Here is a 21,839-nt window from a genome sequence, read left to right as displayed (position 1 = left end):
TCTCTCAGGTCATCTATGTACCATATACTTATAATCTCTCAGGCCAGCTATATACAGTATACTTATAATCTCTCAGGTCAGCTATATACAGTATACTGATAATCTCTCAGGTCAGCTATATACAGTATACTGATCATCTCTCAGGTCAGCTATATACAGTATAATTATAATCTCTCAGGTCATCTATGTACCATATACTTATAATCTCTCAGGTCAGCTATATACAGTATACTTATAATCTCTCAGGTCAGCTATATACAGTATACTAATAATCTCTCAGGTCAGCTATGTACAGTATACTTATAATCTCTCAGGTCAGCTATGTACAGTATACTGATAATCTCTCAGGTCAGCTATGTACAGTATACTTATAATCTCTCTGGTCAGCTATATACAGTATACTTATAATCTCTCAGGTCAGCTATGTACAGTATACTGATAATCTCTCAGGTCAGCTATATACAGTATACTTATAATCTCTCAGGTCAGCTATATACAGTATACTTATAATCTCTCAGGTCAGCTATATACAGTATACTTATAATCTCTCAGGTCAGCTATATACAGTATACTGATAATCTCTCAGGTCAGCTATGTACAGTATACTTATAATCTCTCAGGTCAGCTATGTACAGTATACTGATAATCTCTCAGGTCAGCTATGTACAGTATACTTATAATCTCTCAGGTCAGCTATATACAGTATACTTATAATCTCTCAGGTCAGCTATATACAGTATACTTATAATCTCTCAGGTCAGCTATATACAGTATACTTATAATCTCTCAGGTCAGCTATGTACAGTATACTTATAATCTCTCAGGTCAGCTATATACAGTATACTTATAATCTCTCTGGTCAGCTATGTACAGTATACTGATAATCTCTCAGGTCAGCTATGTACAGTATACTTATAATCTCTCAGGTCAGCTATATACAGTATACTTATAATCTCTCAGGTCAGCTATGTACAGTATACTTATAATCTCTCAGGTCAGCTATATACAGTATACTTATAATCTCTCAGGTCAGCTATGTACAGTATACTTATAATCTCTCAGGTCAGCTATATACAGTATACTTATAATCTCTCTGGTCAGCTATATACAGTATACTTATAATCTCTCAGGTCAGCTATGTACAGTATACTTATAATCTCTCAGGTCAGCTATATACAGTATACTTATAATCTCTCAGGTCAGCTATGTACAGTATACTGATAATCTCTCAGGTCAGCTATGTACAGTATACTGATAATCTCTCTGGTCAGCTATGTACAGTATACTGATAATATCTCAGGTCAGCTATATACAGTATACTTATAATCTCTCAGGTCAGCTTTATACAGTATACTTATAATCTCTCAGGTCAGCTATATACAGTATACTGATAATCTCTCAGGTCAGCTATATACAGTATACTGATAATCTCTCAGGTCAGCTATATACAGTATACTTATAATCTCTCAGGTCAGCTATATACAGTATACTTATAATCTCTCAGGTCAGCTATGTACAGTATACTTATAATCTCTCAGGCCAGCTGTGTATAGTATACTTATAATCTCTCAGGTCATCTGTGTACAGTACTAGTATACTTATCATCTCTCAGGTCAGCTATATACAGTATACTTATCATCTCTCAGGTCAGCTATATACAGTATACTTATAATCTCTCAGGTCAGCTATGTACAGTATACTTATAATCTCTCAGGCCAGCTGTGTACAGTATACTTATAATCTCTCAGGTCATCTGTGTACAGTACTAGTATACTTATCATCTCTCAGGTCAGCTATATACAGTATACTTATAATCTCTCAGGTCAGCTATATACAGTATACTGATAATCTCTCAGGTCAGCTATATACAGTATACTTATAATCTCTCAGGTCAGCTGTGTACAGTATACTTATAATCTCTCAGGTCAGCTATGTCAGTATACTGATAATCTCTCAGGTCAGCTATATACAGTATGCTGATAATCTCTCAGGTCAGCTATGTACAGTATACTTATAATCTCTCAGGTCAGCTATATACAGTATACTTATAATCTCTCAGGTCAGCTATATACAGTATACTGATAATCTCTCAGGTCAGCTATATACAGTATACTTATAATCTCTCAGGTCAGCTATATACAGTATACTGATAATCTCTCAGGTCAGCTATGTACAGTATACTTATAATCTCTCAGGTCAGCTATATACAGTATACTTATAATCTCTCAGGTCAGCTATATGTACAGTATACTTATAATCTCTCAGGTCATCTGTGTACAGTATACTTATAATCTCTCAGGTCAGCTATATACAGTATACTTATAATCTCTCAGGTCAGCTATGTACAGTATACTTATAATCTCTCAGGCCAGCTGTGTATAGTATACTTATAATCTCTCAGGTCATCTGTGTACAGTACTAGTATACTTATCATCTCTCAGGTCAGCTATATACAGTATACTTATCATCTCTCAGGTCAGCTATATACAGTATACTTATAATCTCTCAGGTCAGCTATGTACAGTATACTTATAATCTCTCAGGCCAGCTGTGTACAGTATACTTATAATCTCTCAGGTCATCTGTGTACAGTACTAGTATACTTATCATCTCTCAGGTCAGCTATATACAGTATACTTATAATCTCTCAGGTCAGCTATATACAGTATACTGATAATCTCTCAGGTCAGCTATATACAGTATACTGATCATCTCTCAGGTCAGCTATATACAGTATAATTATAATCTCTCAGGTCATCTATGTACCATATACTTATAATCTCTCAGGCCAGCTATATACAGTATACTTATAATCTCTCAGGTCAGCTATATACAGTATAATTATAATCTCTCAGGTCATCTATGTACCATATACTTATAATCTCTCAGGCCAGCTATATACAGTATACTTATAATCTCTCAGGTCAGCTATATACAGTATACTGATAATCTCTCAGGTCAGCTATATACAGTATACTGATCATCTCTCAGGTCAGCTATATACAGTATAATTATAATCTCTCAGGTCATCTATGTACCATATACTTATAATCTCTCAGGTCAGCTATATACAGTATACTTATAATCTCTCAGGTCTGACAGCTATATACAGTATACTAATAATCTCTCAGGTCAGCTATGTACAGTATACTTATAATCTCTCAGGTCAGCTATGTACAGTATACTGATAATCTCTCAGGTCAGCTATGTACAGTATACTTATAATCTCTCTGGTCAGCTATATACAGTATACTTATAATCTCTCAGGTCAGCTATGTACAGTATACTGATAATCTCTCAGGTCAGCTATATACAGTATACTTATAATCTCTCAGGTCAGCTATATACAGTATACTTATAATCTCTCAGGTCAGCTATATACAGTATACTTATAATCTCTCAGGTCAGCTATATACAGTATACTGATAATCTCTCAGGTCAGCTATGTACAGTATACTTATAATCTCTCAGGTCAGCTATGTACAGTATACTGATAATCTCTCAGGTCAGCTATGTACAGTATACTTATAATCTCTCAGGTCAGCTATATACAGTATACTTATAATCTCTCAGGTCAGCTATATACAGTATACTTATAATCTCTCAGGTCAGCTATATACAGTATACTTATAATCTCTCAGGTCAGCTATGTACAGTATACTTATAATCTCTCAGGTCAGCTATATACAGTATACTTATAATCTCTCTGGTCAGCTATGTACAGTATACTGATAATCTCTCAGGTCAGCTATGTACAGTATACTTATAATCTCTCAGGTCAGCTATATACAGTATACTTATAATCTCTCAGGTCAGCTATGTACAGTATACTTATAATCTCTCAGGTCAGCTATATACAGTATACTTATAATCTCTCAGGTCAGCTATGTACAGTATACTTATAATCTCTCAGGTCAGCTATATACAGTATACTTATAATCTCTCTGGTCAGCTATATACAGTATACTTATAATCTCTCGGGTCAGCTATGTACAGTATACTTATAATCTCTCAGGTCAGCTATATACAGTATACTTATAATCTCTCAGGTCAGCTATGTACAGTATACTGATAATCTCTCAGGTCAGCTATGTACAGTATACTGATAATCTCTCTGGTCAGCTATGTACAGTATACTGATAATATCTCAGGTCAGCTATATACAGTATACTTATAATCTCTCAGGTCAGCTTTATACAGTATACTTATAATCTCTCAGGTCAGCTATATACAGTATACTGATAACCTCTCAGGTCAGCTATATACAGTATACTGATAATCTCTCAGGTCAGCTATATACAGTATACTTATAATCTCTCAGGTCAGCTATATACAGTATACTGATAATCTCTCAGGTCATCTATGTACCATATACTTATAATCTCTCAGGTCAGCTATATACAGTATACTTATAATCTCTCAGGTCACCTATCAGTATCAGTATGCTTGTAACAGGAGAAATATTCTGTAATCTTTCAGGTCACCTATATACAGTATGCTTGTAACAGGAGAAATATTCTGTAATCTTTCAGGTCACCTATATACAGTATATGCTTGTAACAGGAGAAATATTCTGTAATCTGTCAGGTCACCTATCAGTATGCTTGTAACAGGAGAAATATTCTGTAATCTGTCAGGTCACCTATATACAGTATGCTTGTAACAGGAGAAATATTCTTTAATCTGTCAGGTCACCTATATACAGTATGCTTGTAACAGGAGAAATATTCTGTAATCTTTCAGGTCACCTATATACAGTATGCTTGTAACAGGAGAAATATTCTTTAATCTGTCAGGTCACCTATATACAGTATGCTTGTAACAGGAGAAATATTCTGTAGTCTTTCAGGTCACCTATATACAGTATGCTTGTAACAGGAGAAATATTCTGTAATCTTTCAGGTCACCTATATACAGTACGCTTGTAACAGGAGAAATATTCTTTAATCTTTCAGGTCACCTATATACAGTATGCTTGTAACAGGAGAAATATTCTGTAATCTTTCAGGTCACCTATATACAGTATGCTTGTAACAGGAGAAATATTCTGTAATCTTTCAGGTCACCTATATACAGTACGCTTGTAACAGGAGAAATATTCTTTAATCTTTCAGGTCACCTATATACAGTATGCTTGTGACAGGAGAAAACTTCCTTGCGACGGGAGACGATGATGGTAACTTAAAGGTAAATCCTGTTGTACCAAAAATGTCTCAGATGGCTGTTATAAAAGTATCGACACATATAATATAAGTTGGTTCATCTTCTGTATATGTAGTTTATTAGTCCAATACATGTATATACACTATGTACAAAATATGACATCCTAAAGTAGTGGTCAGCCTTGCGGCCAGCGGCCGGCTCGAGTGCCAAACCCAAGACTCCCTTTCAGCTATATGTACAAGACTTAAATACACCGATTGACAATTTCCTACATCAGACAGTTACCTAATACCTATACATGGAACTCATAGGCCACTAATCTCTTACATAACATGTCTGGTAAATTGTATGGCAGTGACCAGCCTTTATACATGATTAAGTAGGTATATACTTTAGCTTAGTAGCTGACACAGTCTGTCTCATAAATGGGCTAACATATTTAACTAAATTATATTTTTGAAATTATAAATAAAACTATTTTTCGGTACACACATTTTAGTGCAAATAAACAAATCAGAACACGTGGACTTCAAGGCATGGATTCCCAACGTTAAATACCTTAAATAGAAAGACCCGGATTTTACAACTTACCGTCAGTCCATGTTTTCTTTATGATTTTTACGTATCAGAAACCCCAAGCTATCTATTTAAAAGTACGCAACACCAGCGAGAACTACCCAAGATGTCTGATAATTATTAAACCCGTATTCACTTAACAATGTGACGCTTAATTAAGTATCAGACGACTATTGTGTGTAATCAACCCAGTTCTTGTGATCACTGCTTAATACGTAAATGTGTATGTGATTAATAACATGTATCTTTCAATGAGTCGTCGTTTCACGTAATGGTGTTACAAGCCGATATCCGTGTTTACCCAATACAAGTGTTAATGATGTTAATTACCGATCATAAATTTATTACATGTATTTGAGATTGATTAATTATCGTATCACGTACTGTATGTTTGTGCATAAATTCTTGCTAACTAAGAAATAGCAATATGTGTTCCTATAAAAGTTGCCGTCTGTAAAATAACTATCATAGATATTGTACGTCAAGTTGATAAAAGCAAGACTATACTATAAAATCCTTTAATACCCTAACATTTAGGTCGTAGAGAAAAAGCAATGTACCGTTATAAAAACAAAAGCTACACATTGTAACACAGGTAAACACCCGGGGCTATGACCTGGCAGCGGTCGCTATGACTACGCACAGTGTCAAGCGATCGCGATAGTCTGTACAGCTGTCGACACGGGTGACTTGCCCCGACATTTTTTTCTCCTCGTGGTGAAAAAATCGTCCGGATTATTGAGGGAAATTTACTAATGAAAAGTACGTTCCGTTCCCAAAATGGGCATCCGGAATCGGAATCCGAATTTCCGGACTGGTGAGTACAAATAACGTTACGGAAATCCGGACTGTGAGTTTTCCGGACTATCGGCGTCCGGATTATCGCGGGTCCACTGTACACCGATTGACAATTTCCTACATCAGACAGTTACCTAATACCTATACATGGAACTCGTAGGCCACTAATCTCTTACATAACATGTCTGGTAAATTGTATGGCAGGTGACCAGCCTTTATACATGATTAAGTAGGTATATACTTTAGCTTAATTAGTAGCTGACACAGTCTGTCTCATAAATGGGCTGACATATTTAACTAAATTATATTTTTGAAATTATAAATAAAACTATTTTTCGGTACACACATTTTAGTGCAAATAAACAAATCAGAACACGTGGACTTCAAGGCATGGATTCCCATGGCACATAACATGTGCATGATACAATGTACATGATATGTTGTATTATATATAGAATAAAGTTAAAGTGTCCATGTGACAGTAATTGATAAGAAAATGAAAAGTCAAACACAGATCTGCATGCTGTCTCCCTAGTACTTTCGCGGCTATATCTTGCTGCTCTTCAGGGGATTATGAATTTTATTCGGTAATCGTCCGTTGTCCGTCAACATTTGCTTCAAATCGCTACTAGTCAAAAAGTTGTTATTGGTTTTTGACCAAAGGAGGTGGTGCATGGCGGCCCACGGCCGAATATTATTTTATGCATGATATTATGATAGACTTTTACCAAATACATGTCATTTTAGACACTAAAACGAAAATTGGCAAATGCTGTATACGCAGCGCCACCTAACATGATTTCTGTAAAAAATGTGTACCCTCCCTTTTAAATTCAGTATATTTTCTCGTACAAAAGTACTTGATAAATTTCATATTGCATTGATAGTCTCATGTGATGTTATATTTTATAAAAACACGTGTGTTTAGTATGAATTTGTATAATAGAAAGTGTAATTACAGCTTTTTTAACAAAATTATCAGTAAAAAAATTACCTTCTAAAAATTTTCTTTTATTTGTTAATTAGATAAAATGTAATAATCGTTGGAATACTATCAAATTTTGCTTTTAAAAAACATGTTTGCATATTAATCTTGATACACAACCCAAAAAAGTCATCAAAAATTACTGGATAACAAAAGATTTTTGCTTACAAAGAAAGGTCATGAAGTAAATTGTATTAAAAACCCAAGGGTTAAAAAGGAGCACCCTGTCTGACACAAGCAGTAAAGTCTGGTTGCATTGTTATTTTTGTTGGATTTTTAGCATTTGCCTCTATTTTTCAGTACTTTCGGTACTTTGATATGTTGTCCAAAATTGGGGGTGTATGCATTTAACATAATAAAATCTTGGCATATCCAGTAATTCACCAAATAAATTTGTTTCATTAAATGTTTATGAATATCCATAGATTATTTCTAACCGGAAATTTTGATAGTACTCCATTAATAACTTTGTGGTGGTATTAGACTTTAAATGAAAAGTTAAAAACAATGATTTTCACAAAGAAGACATCAAATTAGGCTGAAATTTAATTTTAGTGTCACGGAGCGTGATGATTCATATACAAAATTAAACCTTAAACAAATGGGTTGAATTTGTTTCACAAATAGGAAATAAAAATGTGTTCTATAATAATTAGTGGTCAAAACATTAGCTTCTTATGCAGTTAGATGGGGAAATAATGAAATCACCAAAAAAAGAATATATACATTGAGGAATGGAAATTAATTCCTCCCACATAATCGGGGATATTATGCTTTTGACAAAAATATGTTTCCGGGAAAAAAATCGCCGTGGGCCGATTTAGCCCTCCTATGCACCACCTCCTTTGGTCAGAAACATCCTTGGCAGACGGGGATCAGATCTGCATAAATGGTGACTCTGACCCACAAGGAGCAGGAGGGGCGGAGCCCAATAGAGGAAATTGAGGCAATACCTTTAAATTGCTACTAGTCATTAAGTTATGAATGAATTTTAACCCAATTTGGTCAAAACATCTTGGGGAAAAGGAGAACAGATTTTGCATAAATGGTGACTTTGACCCCCAAGGGGCCAAATGGGCAGGGCCCCATAGGGAAATAAACGTAATTCATTTAAATCGCTACTAGTCATAAAGTGATGAATGCATGTTCTAAAAACAATTCTTGAGGTCTTTCAGACCCTTTAAAGTGTCTGGACTTCGTTATTTCTTTAAAGCAGTTGGGATCCCCACACTATAACTATATATAGCATTGTTTGAGTTTGACAAATAAAATAAATTGAACATGAACATTATTTTGACATTTTGTCTAATCCAACCAGGTGAGCGATACAGGCCCCATGGGCCTCTAGTTTCTTAAAAGCTGTTGGGATCCCCACACTATAATCATATATAGCATTGTTTAAGGTTGACAAACAAAACGAATTGAACATGAACATTATTTTGACATTTGGTCAAATCCAACCAGGTGAGTGATACAGGCCCCATGGGCCTCTTGTTTATATTATATATAGATTGTTAGATATGAATTTGTCCCAAGTCCCTGTGCATCAGATTTATGATATTGATTTTACCTTTAAGTGAGCTATTCAAATTGTCTCCCATCCGTCTGTCATCTGTTTGTCCATAAACAATCCTCGTTGCTATTTTTTAGAATTTCTTTCATAAACCTTTCTCAATTTTCTTATTGTTTATAATTAGTTGTGCATATATATAATAAAGTATGAGAGGGATCAGAAACAAGAGGCCCAGAGGGCCTTCATTGCTCACCTGAATACTTCAGTAGTTATGGAAAAATTCTTTAAGCTAAATTTTAATTGTTTTCCCCAACAATAGTTCAAACCTCAGGTGGACTAAATGTTCTGTCATGCTTCACATTGAAGAAGTACTTTAAAGTTTTAGTTTTAGTTTTTTGCTATATTTCGCCTATTTTGCCCTCTGTCTCCAGCCCCAAGAGTGCCACATCCTTCATGTATACAACATTAAATCTCATTCGCCAAATAATGCTCCAGAACAAATTACATCAAAATCAATTTAATTGTTCAGAAGTAGTAGCAATTCAAAAGATTTACCTCAATTACCTCTAAAACCCTATTACAAAGGGCAATAACTCTGTAAGTTACTTTCAATAATTCCTATTTTTAATCTCATCCGAGATCTTGTTGATATATGGCTGCCTACAAAGTTTCATCCAATGTGGTTGATACTAACTCCAGTTTTCAATAGGACAAAAAGCTCATAAACTGTCACAGTTTGCAGATGACACATCAATAATATTAGATGGATCTAGAAATTCATTCAATGAAACTTTAAATGTATTAGACTGTTTTGGAAAAATGTCTGGTTTAAAAGTCAATAATGATAAAACTAAAGTTATTTGGATAGGTCGGAAAAAATTTAGTGCAGATGTGTACCATCACAGATGGAATCTAAAATTGGGGGAAACAAAATTCAATTTACTTGGTCTTGACTTTTCTGCTAACTTAGAAGAAATTGTTATGATGAATTATTCTAAAGCTATGAAAAATATAAAGACCAGTATAAGTCAGTGGTCACGGAGAATTCTAACACCTCTTGGTAGGATAGTAGTATTGAAACCAATCATTATACCAAAACTAAACCATTTGTTTATATCTATTCCAACCCTGACAACACCATTATACAACAATTGAATAACACTTTCTTTAATTTCATTCGGCAATCACCAGTTGACAAAATTAAAAGAGGTACTATTGTTCAAAATTATGTAAATGGAGGCCTTAAAATGATTGATATATCAAAATTGATTTGCAGTCTGAAGTCTACATGGTTGCAAAGATTACTTAAGAACAGTAACAAATGTTGGATAAATATTTTTGAGGCTGAACACTTCCCTACAGCAAATATATCAGACCTGGGTACGGACTTTGTTAAACATTTTAGAACTGATAATGATTTTTGGAAAAATGTTTTTCAGGCATGGGTTAAAATTTCAGAAGCAGCACAAGTACAAACTTCACAAGAATTCTTAAGTCTTCCGATTTGGTATAATCCAATTTCTGTATTGGCAACAATTCTTTTTTTTAGAAGAAACTGGTTTAACAAAGGTGTTAGAAATGTTTGTGATTGATTAGATCAAAAGAATAAGTTTCTATCTTTCATAAACCTTAAACAGAAATTTAATATAGAATCAGAAAACTTCTTGCTTTATCAGAGTATATGTCAGTCCATCAAACAATGATGTAAGGATCTGGATCTACTGTTAATGGCAGAAAATATAATAGAAAGACCACTGGTACCAAGTCATATTTACATTTTATTAAAGAATAATAATAAAGGATGTAAGGACATTTATATACATTTGATTGAAAAAGATAGATGTTTAATAACAGCTGAACAAAAATGGAAACAGCATGCGCATGATGCTTTTAAAAATATGGACTGGAAAAAAATATACAATATCCCCTTCCAAATTACCAAAGATACAACCATACAATGGTTTCAATACTGGCTACAACACCGCATTCTTCCTTTAAATAATTATTTAAAAACTATTAAAGTCTCGGACAATAACATCTGTAATATCTGTAATACAGAAATTGAAACCATACAACATCTTTTTGGGGAATGTCCGCAATCCTTTCAACTTAAGCGAAATTTGAAAAATGGAATATTTGATAAAACTGGTAAAGTAACTGATTTTAGATTGGAAACAGTACTTTTTGAAGATCCCAGCTGCTTTTCATTACCTTTTAATTTCCTTATACTATATGTGAAATTTTATATATACTCTGTGTCAAGAAAAAACAAAGCCTTGGTCATTAAGGTTTGAATGAGTTTTTGGAATTCAAATATGAAATAGAAAAAATGTTGTCCAAAAAAATGTATGTATTGAAAGATTTGATGAAATATGGATCGAATGGAAAGATATGTTCGAAAATTAGTTTTTTTTTAATGCTGTTGTAGTGCAAAAATGGATAAGTACCGGTAGATGAAATTGTAATAACCGACCTGTATTTTATAATCTCAACAACAATGATCATCACTGTATGTTAAAATGAATGAATGGATTTTACCTGTAAAAAATTGTCCTGATGAAGACCCTGCGATAGGGTCGAAACTAGTAGACAATAAAGTTCCAACTTATCGGTAACGCTGGAGTATGTTGCAGTTATTACTTCCTTCTTATATTTAATTATTTACTCTAACTGCCCGGCATACCTATAGGGTATCCATACTCAACGCGAAGTACCACACTGAGAAAACCCACTGATTTCCAGCTGACGTTGGCTCCTTTCTCCTCCTTTAAAATGAATGAGAAACTTGATTTATTCCCAACCTTACCTTCATAAGTGGTAGTAATTATCCAATTGACAACGTATTTAACTTTAATACCTTTATTGTAGACTACGATTTCTGCTAATGTAATTGATCAAATTTACATATATTTGAAAAAATATATACTTTTGTGATTTATAAGCATATTCTCTCATTCACTGAACATGTATGCCAACTGGTGTTCATTTGTGCACTACAACAATAATATTCATATACATAAGTCAGCAGTTGTAAAGCTAGTATGTCAATCTCCATGTGCTGTATACCTGTTTGTGTGGCTATGGATGTGATTTGATGTACTATGTTTATATAGTTTTGAGTCCTTGGTGTGAATGTATAATGTGTATAATGTGGTGTTCCTTTGCTGTTTCTGTTCTATTTCTGTATTAGAATATGTTATTCTCTCCATCATATGCATCTGTATTGAACAAGTAGAGTCACATATAAATCCATATATGTACAGTATATATTATACTATTTGATAGTTTAAATTTTTTTCTTATGCACCTAAACATTTCGGACTATACCTTCTTAACTTATCTTTTTGAAACTTAATAGACTCTGGTGAAGAGAACATTTTGCCAAAAGTTACCTTCCCTTCTACATAGTGTTAGAATTAATTTGTGTGGAGTGAACAAGCCCTCTTGCGTGAGGACACAATATTGTTCAGGAGGTTGATCCCAGGGCTCCCCAACCCTGGCAATCCCTATTAATTATATATATATATATAACAATGGCATAGCTATAAGTATATATATATATATATATTAATAATGCTGGGGAAATAAAATATTCGAAACTGAAAGAAAAAAAAACAACTCCGGTTTTCAAGTTCACAAGGTCCAATGATATTATTACAAAGGGCAATAACTCTGTAAGTTACTATAAAAAATTCCCATTTTCGAAATCATCCAAGGTCTTGTTGAAAAATGACTGCATGCAAAGTTTCATCAATTTTGGTTGATATTTGCTCAAATTATCATGTTCAAAAGTTATTGTTGATAAATGAGATATTTAATTACCCCAGAACACTCAACAGTTATTGTTGATTAATGAGATATTTATTTACCCCAGAACACTCAACAGTTATTGTTGATTAATGAGATATTTAATTACCCCAGAACACTCAACAGTTATTGTTGATTAATGAGATATTTAATTACCCCAGAACACTCAACAGTTATTGTTGATAAATGAGATATTTAATTACCCCAGAACACTCATTTAGTCCCATCTTGATGTTTTATTCTGTCCTTATAGACCCTCGCTTTATGCTAGTCCAAATTTCACACTGTTGGCCCGCCATTTTGTAAGTGACAGTACAACAATGACAGCAAATGGACCGAAAAGACCACATGTCATCTATTGTGTTTTTCTTCTTACATAGTATAAATCAAGAAAAGTAAGATTATTATTTCCCAAAACCTGTTATATTTAATTCAAAAAGTCATTATTTATAAATCATAAGCAGTAAAATATATAGAAATAAATGTTGTATTTTTTTCTTTTCGCTCCATTGTGCACTGATTAGGGTAATTAGGCCGCCCGTGACCTACATACTAGTAGTTAGCAATATGGCTTTGGGTCAAGTATGAAATTTTGACTAGCGTAAAGTGTACTAAAGCAAGGGTCTATACGGATGGAATAAAACAATGGAAATAAATGAGTGTTCTGGGGTAAATAAATATTTTATTTATCCATATATGTAAGGTAGGTGTTATGTCAGTTATTGTCACACCTGAAAAACACTTTAAATATCTAAATATCTATAATGTGTACTTGATGTTACTTAGGTATGGGACTTAAGAACTAACAGTGCTGAAATGGAAGTAAAGCATAACGAGGAATTCATCAGCGACATGGTGATAGATGATCAACATAAAGTCCTCATCGCAACCAGGTACAGTACAATCTATTGTCTGATAATGTTTACAACCAGGTAAAGGAAAATCTATTGTCTGATAAAGTTTACAACCAGGTACAGTACAATCTATTGTCAGATAAAGTTTACAACCAGGTAAAGGACAATCTATTGTCTGATAAAGTTTACAACCAGGTAAAGGACAATCTATTGTCTGATAAGTTTATAACCAGGTACAGTACAATCTATTGTCAGATAAAGTTTACAACCAAGTACAGTACAATCTATTGTCTGATAAAGTTTACAACCAGGTACAGTACAATCTATTGTCAGATAAAGTTTACAACCAGATAAAGTACAATCTATTGTCTGATAAAGTTTACAACCAAGTACAGTACAATCTATTGTCTGATAAAGTTTACAACCAGGTACAGTACAATCTATTGTCAGATAAAGTTTACAACCAAGTACAGTACAATCTATTGTCTGATAAAGTTTACAACCAGGTACAGTACAATCTATTGTCTGATAAAGTTTACAACCAAGTACAGTACAATCTATTGTCTGATAAAGTTTACAACCAGGTACAGTACAATCTATTGTCTGATAAAGTTTACAACCAGGTAAAGTACATGTACAGACCTGCCAACTACTACTATTTTATAACAGGTACATACAATCTATTGTCTGATAAGTTTACAACCAGGTACAGTACAATCTATTGTCTGATAAAGTTTACAACCAGATACAGTACAATCTATTGTCTGATAAAGTTACAAACCAGGTACAGTACAATCTATTGTCTGATAAAGTTTACAACCAGGTACAGTACAATCTATTGTCTGATAAAGTTTACAACCAGGTACAGTACAATCTATTGTCTGATAAAGTTTACAACCAGGTACAGTACAATCTATTGTCTGATAAAGTTTACAACCAGGTACAGTACAATCTATTGTCGATAAAGTTTACAACCAGGTACAGTACAATCTATTGTCTGATAAAGTTTACAACCAGGTACAGTACAATCTATTGTCTGATAAAGTTTACAACCAGGTACAGTACAATCTATTGTCTGATAAAGTTTACAACCAGGTACAGTACAATCTATTGTCTGATAAAGTTTACAACCAGGTACAGTACAATCTATTGTCTGATAAAGTTTACAACCAGTTACAGTACAATCTATTGTCTGATAAAGTTTACAACCAGGTACAGTACAATCTATTGTCTGATAAAGTTTACAACCAGGTACAGTACAATCTATTGTCTGATAAAGTTTACAACCAGGTACAGTACAATCTATTGTCAGATAAAGTTTACAACCAGGTACAGTACAATCTATTGTCTGATAAAGTTTACAACCAGGTACAGTACAATCTATTGTCTGATAAAGTTTATAACCAGGTACAGTACAATCTGTTGTCAGATAAAGTTTACAACCAGGTACAGTACAATCTATTGTCTGATAAAGTTTACAACCAGGTACAGTACAATCTATTGTCTGATAAAGTTTATAACCAGGTTAAGTACAATCTATTGTCAGATAAAGTTTACAACCAGGTACAGTACAATCTGTTGTCTGATAAAGTTTACAACCAGGTACAGTACAATCTATTGTCTGATAAAGTTTACAACCAGGTACAGTACAATCTATTGTCAGATAAAGTTTACAACCAGGTACAGTACAATCTATTGTCTGATAAAGTTTACAACCAGGTACAGTACAATCTGTTGTCTGATCAAGTTTATAACCAGGTACAGTACAATCTATTGTCTGATAAAGTTTACAACCAGGTACAGTACAATCTATATTGTCTGATAAAGTTTACAACCAGGTACAGTACAATCTATTGTCTGATAAAGTTTACAACCAGGTACAGTACAGTCTATTGTCTGATAAAGTTTACAACCAGGTACAGTACAATCTGTTGTCTGATAAAGTTTACAACCAGGTACAGTACAATCTATTGTCTGATAAAGTTTACAACCAGGAACAGTACAATCTATTGTCTGATAAAGTTTACAACCAGGTACAGTACAGTCTATTGTCTGATAAAGTTTACAACCAGGTACAGTACAATCTGTTGTCTGATAAAGTTTACAACCAGGTACAGTACAATATATTGTCTGATAAAGTTTACAACCAGGAACAGTACAATCTGTTGTCTGATAAAGTTTACAACCAGGTACAGTACAATCTGTTGTCTGATAAAGTTTACAACCAGGTACAGTACAATCTATTGTCTGATAAAGTTTACAACCAGGAACAGTACAATCTATTGTCTGATAAAGTTTACAACCAGGTACAGTATAATCTGTTGTCTGATAAAGTTTACAACCAGGTAAAGGACAATCTATTGTCTGATAAAGTTTACAACCAGGTACAGTACAATCTATTGTCTGATAAAGTTTACAACCAGGAACAGTACAATCTATTGTCTGATAAAGTTTACAACCAGGTACAGTACAATCTATTGTCTGATAAAGTTTACAACCAGGTACAGTACAATCTATTGTCTGATAAAGTTTACAACCAGGTACAGTACAATCTATTGTCAGATAAAGTTTACAACCAGGTACAGTACAATCTATTGTCTGATAAAGTTTACAACCAGGTACAGTACAATCTATTGTCTGATAAAGTTTACAACCAGGTAAAGTACAATCTATTGTCTGATAAAGTTTACAACCAGGTACAGTACAATCTATTGTCTGATAAAGTTTACAACCAGGTACAGTACAATCTAGTTGTCTGGATAAAGTTTACAACCAGGTACAGTACAATCTATTGTCTGATAAAGTTTACAACCAGGTACAGTACAATCTATTGTCTGATAAAGTTTACAACCAGGTACAGTACAATCTATTGTCTGATAAAGTTTACAACCAGGTACAGTACAATCTGTTGTCTGATAAAGTTTACAACCAGGTACAGTACAATCTATTGTCTGATAAAGTTTACAACCAGGTACAGTACAATCTATTGTCTGATAAAGTTTACAACCAGGTACAGTACAATCTATTGTCAGATAAAGTTTACAACCAGATAAAGTACAATCTGTTGTCAGATAAAGTTAACATTTCATGATCACTTTTTTCATCTTGTAGGCCTTAATTTGCTCAATTTCTTGCATCTGAGCCCCTGATCACACACCACATTACTATGCTATAACACTGCACATTATTTTCATATTAATAGGGATATGGTTAGGTTTTAAGGTCACCTGAACTTTGCTCAAGTGACCTATTCTAATTGCCTTATGTCCTCCGTCGTCCATCATGCGTCCGTAAATAATTTACATTTTCAACTTCTTCTCCAAAACTGGTCAACCAAAATTGTGAATTATAGGGTCCCCACCCCCAAGGGGCCTGAGGGGTGGGGCCATTAATGGTCACTGTAGTGCTATTCTTGCAACAAACATAAGTAAAATTAACATGATCATAGTGCATGCTTAAATTGTAACAAATTTAAATATATAAAGATTTATCACAGTTTTATTATATTAATACTAAAATAAAAGTTCAATAATGGACTCTTGTAACTCTTACAAGCGTCACTAAAGAATAAATTAAAACACCAACAAAATGTAATGTACATAAATGCTAACATAGCACACAATAAAAATTGACATAGTATACACTAATATAATGTGTGTTAAGAGAGACTAGACCTGTCGGTCAGAAAAATTAAAGCTGAAAGTTATAAGTTTATTACATAAAAATATATCTAAGTTTATTACATAAAAATAAATCTAAGTATATTGTATTTCAAAAAATCTAAAACATTGCACTGTTATTTAAGAAAGTTGGTGAAGGACTCCAAAGGGGAACGACTCGCACTGCACCGTGAGTGCAGATGGTACATGAACACACCTCTGTATCCCAGGTGTGGAGCAGTCTCCGAAAAGACTCGTAATTCTCAGCTGATCTTAGCTGATTCGACAAGCTGTTCCACACCTGGGAGGCCGTAAACCGAAAAGATCTCTTCCCGTAAGTGGAGGTGTTCACCTTAGCTGATTCGACAAGCTGTTCCACACCTGGGAGGCCGTAAACCGAAAAGATCTCTTCCCGTAAGTGGAGGTGTTCACCTTAGCTGATTCGACAAGCTGTTCCTCACCTGGGAGGCCGTAAACCGAAAAGATCTCTTCCCGTAAGTGGAGGTGTTCACCTTAGCTGATTCGACAAGCTGGTCCACACCTGGGAGGCCGTAAACCGAAAAGATCTCTTCCCGTAAGTGGAGGTGTTCACCTTAGCTGATTCCACAAGCTGGTCCACACCTGGGAGGCCGTAAACCGAAAAGATCTCTTCCCGTAAGTGGAGGTGTTCACCTTAGCTGATTCCACAAGCTGGTCCACACCTGGGAGGCCGTAAACCGAAAAGATCTCTTCCCGTAAGTGGAGGTGTTCACCTTAGCTGATTCGACAAGCTGGTCCACACCTGGGAGGCCGTAAACCGAAAAGATCTCTTCCCGTAAGTGGAGGTGTTCACCTTAGCTGATTCGACAAGCTGTTCCACACCTGGGAGGCCGTAAACCGAAAAGATCTCTTCCCGTAAATGGAGGTGTTCACCTTAGCTGATTCGACAAGCTGTTCCACACCTGGGAGGCCGTAAATCGAAAAGATCTCTTCCCGTAAGTGGAGGTGTTCACCTTTGGAATCCTTACCAGATTATCCTGTCTAAGATTGTAAAAAACTTCTTTCCTCTCAATAAGACCTTGTATAAATAGATGGTTTAAAATCGTAAAAACCTCAGAGGCCATATATTTAATATGTGTTACATGTAAAAAATCAAGTTTGAATCTTCTTAAAATATCAGTTACTGGGGAAATATAGTCATTTCTCAATAAAACAAAGAGCAAGCTCATGTACTCTCCATTTTCCTTGTGTTTATAAGAGTATAAAATTGCCAAGGCAAGAGGACAATAATTTAAATTGGTTTGATAATATTAAAGACTTTAAGTTAAAATTGTAACTCTTCTTTCATGCTAAGATTATTCCCAATCCTTTTTACCAAAATTGTGAATTTCATGACCCTGGGGTCACACGTTTGCCGCTGGGAGGGGGTAAACATTACTATAGTTTATATAGGGAAGTCACATTTCTGACTATTATTTGTTGGATTTGTAATGGAATTCATTCTAATTTGGTTAACATTATCAGCATGGGATAACAGTTTGATGATATGCATATGTTGGCCCTGTTTGACCCCCAGGGGCTGATGCACGGGGCTAAAAAGGGTCAAATTAACTGAAATTTCAAAATTCTTCTTCTCAAGACCCAAATTAGGTAGAATCAAATACTCTTCATAGATGGTAGACGGAAGGGTCCTGGTGCTTTACCAAAATTGTGAATTTCATGACCCTGGGGTCTAATGTTTGCCCCTTGAGAGGGGGTAAACTTTACTATTAATAGTTTATATTGGAAAATCACAATTTTGACTATCATATGTTTGAATTCTATTGGAATTCATTCTAACTTTGTTACATTATCAGCATTGAATAACAGCCTGATGGTATGCATCTGTTGGCCCCGACTGCACCCTGGGCTGATGGGCAGGGCCAAAAAGGTCAATTGAATTAGCTTAAATACAATGTACTTCAAAACTATTGTGCATACATGTACGATAAGTAGAAAAATGTTTCATAGTGATGTACTTACATCATTCCCTTTCGACCAAATTTTGCAATCTGAGTGCGAGAATATTAAATTAGTTAACATATTATATGGATTGATTGTTGGTTTTGTTGGTTACAAGGAATGATGAGGAGAAGTGAATCTGGAGCAAATGGTACATGAACTGCTTAGTTCACGAGGTTGACTTCCCTTCATCGGTCCATACATATAACAATATTGACAATCAATTCTTAAATATAATCGACACCATGTCATAAAAACATCACTTCCCTTCATCGGTCCAAACATATAACAATATTGACAATCAATTCTTAAATATAATCGACACCATGTCATAAAAACATCACTTCCCTTCATCGGTCCATACATATAACAATATTGACAATCAATTCTTAAATATAATCGACACCATGTCATAAAAACATCACTTCCCTTCATCGGTCCATACATATAACAATATTGACAATCAATTCTTAAATATAATCGACACCATGTCATAAAAACATCACTTCCCTTCATCGGTCCAAACATATAACAATATTGACAATCAATTCTTAAATATAATCGACACTATGTCATACAAACAGTGTCAGTAAGCAAAACTGCAAAGAAAATTACACTACAATAAACCAAACCTCTCTCGTGCCCTTGAACATACATCTGAGACTGCATTCCCTTGTCTTAGTGTTATATAACCAGGTATAATTAGGTTATAGTAAAGGTTTATAACCAGGTATAAATAGGTTATAGTAAAAGTTTATAACCAGGTATAATTAGGTTATAGTAAAGGTTTATAACCAGGTATAAATAGGTTATAGTAAAGGTTTATAACCAGGTATGATTAGGTTATAGTAAAGGTTTATAACCAGGTATAAATAAGTTATAGTTAAGGTTTATAACCAGGTATAATTAGGTTATAGTAAAGGTTTATAACCAGGTATAAATAGGTTATAGTAAAGTTTTATAACCAGGTATAAATAGGTTATAGTAAAGGTTTATAACCAGGTATGATTAGGTTATAGTAAAGGTTTATAACCAGGTATAAATAGGTTATAGTAAAGGTTTATAACCAGGTATAATAGTTATAGTAAAGGTTTATAACCAGGTATAAATAGGTTATAGTAAAGGTTTATAACCAGGTATAATTAGGTTATAGTAAAGGTTTATAACCAGGTATAATTAGGTTATAGTAAAGGTTTTCTCAGTTTGACAATTTTCAGGCTTATACATTTGTATGTCTCATTATTTACACACTTACAGTGGAGATGGAACGCTAACAGCCTTCAACATTCGGAGAAAGAGGATGGACATACAGTCGGAACTATTTGACTCAGAACTTTTGTCTTTGACTCGTCTCAAGGTAATGTACATAGGATGTCTCGTCTAAAGGTAATGTACATAGGATGTCTCGTCTAAAGGTAATGTACATAGGATGACTCGTCTAAAGGTAATGTACATAGGATGACTCGTCTAAAGGTAATGTACATAGGATGGCTCGTCTAAAGGCAATGTACATAGGATGACTCGTCTAAAGGTAATGTACATAGGATGGCTCGTCTAAAGGTAATGTACATAGGATGACTCGTCTAAAGGTAATGTACATAGGATGGCTCGTCTAAAGGTAATGTACATAGGATGACTCGTCTAAAGGTAATGTACATATTTTGGAAGGTAATGTTTGTTACTTGTGTAAAGGTTAAGTTATGTTTGTAGGTGTAAAGGTATTTGGTGTATGTGTAAAGGTAATGTTTGTAGGTGTAAAGGTATTTGGTGTATGTGTAAAGGTAATGTTTGTAGGTGTAAAGGTATTGGGTATATTTGTAAAGGTAATGTACATAGGATGGAAGGTAATGTTCTGATAAGAAAACATCATTTTGAAAATTGAAGTTTGGTTACCACAGACTGTTTCTTGAGAAATACTGGAAAGATCTTTTTTTCAAATTTCAACTGTAAGTTCCCATTGGTCCCTATTTGTGCATTATACATTTTGAGACTGATCTGAAAACAAAATGACTGACAGGCAGCAATCTATTATTTTAACAAAGTTTGTAATGAATGAGCAATTATATACTTGATCATTCTTCATTGACATGAGTTGTACAATTTGTCACTATGTTAAATAAGAGGAAAGAAAAGAAAGAGTCAGTCCTACGAAGAATGTCAATACTTTATTTATTTATTTATTTATTTATTGTTTTGTTGTTTTTTTTTTCTACAGGAAAAGGGAAAGGTAGTATGTGGAACTGGCGAGGGCGTTCTCAACATTTTTAACTGGGGAGAATGGGGAAACATCAGTGACCGTTTTCCTGGCCATCCTCTGTCTGTTGACTGTATGGTGGCTGTCACTGATAACATCATATGTACAGGTTCCAGTGATGGTATTGTAAGGTAAGTACATTCTGTCATATGTACAGGTTCCAGTGATGGTATTGTAAGGTAAGCACATTCTGTAGTATGTACAGGTTCCAGTGATGGTATTGTAAGGTAAGTACATTCTGTAGTATGTA

At 34.3% G+C, this 21,839-nt stretch overlaps 1 protein-coding gene across 1 annotated transcript in view; it reads left to right on the top strand.

Annotated features, from left to right (window-relative positions):
• The window catches only part of LOC117328659 (WD repeat-containing protein 55-like), a 41,981-nt gene that overhangs the window by 17,847 nt on the left and 2,295 nt on the right, over positions 1 to 21,839 (top strand). The window contains exons 4-7 of the mRNA XM_033886101.1: positions 5,115 to 5,187; positions 13,629 to 13,735; positions 20,593 to 20,692; positions 21,551 to 21,720. Of these exons, the coding sequence (XP_033741992.1) occupies positions 5,115 to 5,187; positions 13,629 to 13,735; positions 20,593 to 20,692; positions 21,551 to 21,720 (450 nt within the window). The remainder of the gene's footprint in view (positions 1 to 5,114; positions 5,188 to 13,628; positions 13,736 to 20,592; positions 20,693 to 21,550; positions 21,721 to 21,839) is intronic.

This window comes from Pecten maximus, chromosome 6, assembly GCF_902652985.1.
Source record: "Pecten maximus chromosome 6, xPecMax1.1, whole genome shotgun sequence".
Taxonomy (NCBI): Eukaryota; Metazoa; Mollusca; class Bivalvia; order Pectinida; family Pectinidae; genus Pecten; species Pecten maximus.
Note: the sequence above shows the minus strand (reverse complement) of the source record. Positions and strands in the feature narration are given on the sequence as shown.